The sequence below is a fragment of the Gossypium hirsutum genome, chromosome A09 (genome assembly GCF_007990345.1).
Source record: "Gossypium hirsutum isolate 1008001.06 chromosome A09, Gossypium_hirsutum_v2.1, whole genome shotgun sequence".
In the NCBI taxonomy this organism is placed as follows: domain Eukaryota; kingdom Viridiplantae; phylum Streptophyta; class Magnoliopsida; order Malvales; family Malvaceae; genus Gossypium; species Gossypium hirsutum.
The window spans coordinates 69,935,288-69,940,266 of NC_053432.1; the positions used below are offsets into that span (position 1 = coordinate 69,935,288).

A 4,979-nucleotide genomic window follows, 5' to 3' on the forward strand; every position below is an offset into this window, starting at 1 on the left:
GCAACCATGAAAATATGCTAGATAAAATTTTATGTTTGTCAAGGAATGGCCATGGTTATGGATTAAAAAGCAGTACTAATCCCTCAAGAAAAAAAAAAAAAAGGATTGATGTTTGGTCATTAGGTTCCTAGCTTGTCCCACTATTATCGACAATGGTTCTAGCAGACGAATAAGGTTCTGAAAAGCCATAATCAACAGCTAAAACTTATCTAATTCAAGCATCATCAAATATCCAAGTTCACCATTATTTGTCAAACACAAGCAAAGTTACCACAGCAGAAATTTATAATGTTTTGCCTATTTATCATTTTGAACCACCTAAAGGAAGTCACACAAGCTCAAGAAATTAGAATAACGAGTTGAATGAAAGATGAGACGTTTTAACAGGCAAATTACTATTTATAATTTTTTAGCATGACTGAGCAAAAAAAAAAGGTCCATATATATTTAGATAACTCATTGTGAACAAAAAATCTACTGAAACAAATTGCAAGTATCATGCAATTGCTAATTTTGATGAATCAGGTCAATTCTAGAACATAAAATATAGAAAAGAGAAGTTAAGAAAGAAAATATATAAGATATGCACAGGAATCAGCTGACCAACATGCCAAGTATCAATAAATAAATATTAAGAACTTTAGGGTTTAGCTCTTAATGGTGTACTTGATTGGCTAAAAAGGTGGAGAAATAGGAGGAAAGGAAAAGTGGAAAAAAATTAATTTTTAGTGTTCTTGATCGGAAAGAAAAATGAGAAAAAAGAAAATAGAAAGCATGACTATTTTTTATCATAATACACAAAAATTAATATTTTCAAATTGAAAAGATGAGAGAAGAAAAAATAAAAGTGTATATTAATTTAAAATTATATATTTTAATATTTTATTTATTTCTTTCTATTTATCAACTTTACTAAACAATAGACGAAAGAGAAATGCAACTTTCTTTTTCTATTTTTGCATCTCCCTTATCAAGTACATCTATACAAAAAAATATTTTTTCATTCTTCTAATTTTCTATCTTTATGTTGTAATAATCATGCAAGACAGCCAATCAATTTGAAAATTGGCTTATGATTTTCTACTAAAATAATTAGCTAGACAGCACTTTTAGCCTAGCAATCTTCTAGAGAACCCCTTCGAGTGCTAGAAATGAAATGGAAAAAAGAGGGGAAAACCATCTCATTTCTTTAATTAGAAAAACGTATAGGCTCAATGTGCAAACGAAGTCCAAGTAGGGCCGAGAAATCAAAACCCTCCCTTCGAAGTGATTACCATATTTTTCCTCATAACTAGGTATTATGTATTAGTTCCTCATAACATGTTGAACATTCTTATCATTTATATGTGTATATAATAGTATATATTAGTAGCGGTACATGCTATATAATGGAAAAGTGGGTGTGGTGGGACAAGAGAAATAAAAGGTCACAATAAATAGGCCATCATACTTGGAGACGGTCAATAAATACAAAGGAGTTGACAGGCCGGGTTTGAAAAGATATATTGACCTGCATTTCTCCTCCATCACGCCCTCACCCGAGGGCAAATCTCAGATTCTCCTTGTCTCATCCCACAAGAGAGAGAAAAATAATGAAATATCCCATCTCCAATGAAACTCTTCACTTCATATCAAGGTCATTGGAAGCCTACAAAAAAAAAAAAAACAATAGAAAAAGAGAAAGAGAAAAGCACCCTTCACAGCAAAGGGAAAAAGCTAGTGATTGGAAGCAAAGCACTGACAAAAGAAAATATATATAATCCAATAATCTCTCATGAATGAGTTTTCATGAACTAGTATTCTGCCTGTCTTTCAACATCCATTGTTATATATAAATAGAGAGAGAGAGAGAGAGAGAGAGAGAGAAGTTTTTTGGAGCTAGAAATCATGAGAGTGATGGTACATTGTTGGGTCATGTCGGTTCATGGCTTCTCTGTGGCTGTTGTGGCTGCTATCATCATCACCCTCCATTCTCGAACCCATTTGACTTGAACCTGTAGCACCTAGATTGAGATAAACCAACCTTGAATCCAGATTAAGGTTAGCAAGATTGCTTCCACTGCTACTGCTGTTATGTTCATCACTCATTGGTGGGTAAATCGCAGTTGAAGTTGGTGGGTTTGCGTTTCCTTCTTCACGCGAGATAACCAAAGCTGCGGATTGAACAAGCTCAAGACATAGCCTAAGCTTATTCGGTTCAATGTGAGTAAGCCCCGGCACCGCACCTTTGAACAAGAAATCAGAGGTTAGTGTTCGAAGAATGTCCAAAGGAGTCACCCCATCAACGGTTCTTACATTAGGGTCCGCGTGGTGATCTAGAAGCACTGCAACCATATCTGGTGATACCATTTCCGCCGCAATATGAAGTGGGGTTTTACCTGCAGGGCCGGCCGGGTAGTTAACATCGGCTGCCCCAAGCTCTAACAACGTCTTAACCACTTCCCGGCTGCAGTTCTCGACAGCGTAGTGTAAAGCCAATGCTTCATCAAGATTAAGACCCTCTCCCATGACCATGAGCTTAACAAGTTCAACATCCGATGAGTCTAATGCCCTTCTCATCCTACGAATCTTTTGGTCCTCAAGATGAGCGGCCGTAGCAAGATCATGGTGATGCTGCTGATGATGATGAGGGATGAGGGAGCGTCGAGCAAGGGATGACTTGAGACGCATCTCCTCAATTTTGGCAACCACATCGATGGGAAGATGCTTGGCGAGAACTTCTGGTGGTAGGCCTGATTTGGCCACTAGGTGGGAACAAGTAGACCAAAGTTGGTGCATGTCTTGCTTTCTTGAAGCTATTAGTACTTTCATAACATCTTCAATTGAGGCCTTCTCGACCATGCTGGATAATTGTTTCTGTCAAAGAAACAAAGAGAACAAAGCGTCAGCTTTGGCAGATAGGGAAATCCTATGGGAGATGAGAAGATGTGTCGTTTGCATTGGTAAAAGCAAAAATATAAAAATAAAAGTAAAAAGGATGTTTGTGCAAAAAATAAATAAATTATGTTTAGTAAGGTGGTGCTCGTGGAGTAGGTTGGTTCCTTTCCAATTTAAACCCAAATGAGGAAAGTGAATGTTTGGGAAAGATTTGGTGTGCCTACTGTGGAAGACATGACTAGAGATCATCAAGATCTAAATTTAGAAAGTCTTGGGTGTGTAGAATTTAGATGGAAGAATACCAATTCAAGGAAAACTGAACCATATGGTTGTGCATAAAATCAAAGATAAACCCTTTGGTGTGTTTGTATGGTTGTATTTGTTTTCATATCATTTCCACACCCACAAAAAAAAAATCTTTTCAACAGCAACTGTACAAAGAACCAAAAAAATATAGAGAGAGATGATGAAGAAGAAGTAGAGGAAGAGCCCGTGAATACGGTAAAAGAAAACTGAAGGAACTACTAGTTGAATCAAGTGCTGTAGCAGAAGAACTGAAAAAGAAGATTTTCTGTTGCAGAAAAGAGACAGTTTCTCAATGAGTTGAAGATCAAACCCAATTACTACTACCACAGTACCACTACTTCAGAAGGAAGAAGATAAATATTTTTGTACAACAAAAAGGTTTTGATTTTTATATATATTCAAAAAAAAAAAACTATATGCTTTGATCATGTATGATATTACGAATCCCTTCAAGAAAAAAAGGAATAAAAATAAAAGAAAGAAATTCTGATTAAATTCCACTTCCCAAAAACAAAGCTTAGTTTTTTTCTTGAATACCCAAAAACCCAAATAGAAAGGTTAACAAGACTCCTCAGACACACTGATCAAGACTCAGACAGCAGAGAAAGAGGAAGTAAAATAAAAGAGTGTTAGTTTTATGAGTTATGATGATGATTTCTGAGAAAAAAGGAAGGGAAACCTGAGTAAGCAATGCAAGCTGTTCAACACCAAAGTATCTAGCGGCAGAAAGAGTATCAAGAGCAAGATCAACGGCAGAGGTGCAATGTGTATGCCAACACGCTCTTTCACTACAATTAGGCCTCGGCTCGTGCTTTTGAGGCACAATAGAGACTTGGCCACTATACAAGAACTGTAACAGCAGCAAGAACACCTCATATCCCACTGAGCTCACTAGAATAACACCAGGCCTTGATCCTGCTGCTGCTGCTGTTGGGTTCATCCTTGAACCAACCGGGTCTAACCCAGACGGAGGATCAGGTGAGCAAAAGAATTTCCTAAAGAAAAGGCTCCTTGCTGCTAAAATACACCTGTGGGCATGAACTAACCGACCCTCTACACTGAAAGTTACATCGGAGAAAGCTTGGCCATTGATGAGGAGATTGAGGTAGTCCAAGGAGAGAGATCTTAAGGACTCCTCAAAGCTACTCATTTTAGGGTTGTTTTTCACGAGAAAAAGAAAAAGAAATTCTGTTGCTTCCGGAAAACCAAGAGTCTCGATTAAGAAAAGATGAAGGAGATAGAAAAAAAGAGAAAGATGGAGACGGAGACGGAGACGGAGACGATGGTTTTCATTTCGAAGGGAAGAAGAAATGGAGGTTACTGTTACTGGTTTTTGTAGAGAGATTCTTCCATCCCGATGGAGTGCTGTGGTTTGTTTCTGTGTTTAAATAGCGGCCCTGATTTAATATAATAGAGTGGATGTTATTTTGTAGTTTTCTCTTATCCATATTTCTCGTATATTATATCTTATTCAGTGTATTTATTCCCGCGATTAATTTAATATCTATAATATCATATTTTACTTTAAAATTATAATTTTACGTTTTTAAAATAAAATATTATTTCTCCTCACCTAAAACCCTTTCTAATAATTTTTGTGTTTGAGAGAGAAAATCATTCAAAGTTCAACTCTCTCCAAATATTTTCATTCTTAATCTTTTCATGAATATTTCATTATAAAATTTTGCTAACTCAATTAATCAATTAAATATCATTTTTCGTAATGCAGAGATTAATGATATAATAGATGTGCTTAATTTTCTAATTATATGTTATTATTGGAAAATAAGTTCTTA

General features: G+C 36.0%; 1 protein-coding gene across 3 annotated transcripts; it reads right to left on the bottom strand.

Moving 5' to 3' along the window:
• Positions 1-1,278: 1,278 nt before the first annotated feature.
• On the bottom strand, positions 1,279-4,609 carry LOC107889382 (BTB/POZ domain and ankyrin repeat-containing protein NOOT2). Of its 3 annotated transcripts, none has more exons than XM_016813788.2 (3): positions 3,863-4,576; positions 1,904-2,856; positions 1,279-1,648 (listed from the first exon to the last, which is right to left on the bottom strand). In XM_016813788.2, the coding sequence occupies exons 1-3, from the start codon at positions 4,331-4,333 to the stop codon at positions 1,627-1,629; spliced, it is 1,446 nt and encodes a 481-aa protein (XP_016669277.2). In that variant the 5' UTR covers positions 4,334-4,576; the 3' UTR covers positions 1,279-1,626. The 3 variants fall into 3 exon arrangements, with proteins under 3 accessions (XP_016669277.2, XP_016669278.2, XP_016669276.2); XM_016813789.2 differs by lacking the exon at positions 1,279-1,648 and having other exon boundaries at positions 1,739-2,225; positions 2,296-2,856; positions 3,863-4,609; XM_016813787.2 differs by lacking the exon at positions 1,279-1,648 and having other exon boundaries at positions 1,739-2,856; positions 3,863-4,587.
• Between the last annotated feature and the right edge of the window lie 370 nt (positions 4,610-4,979).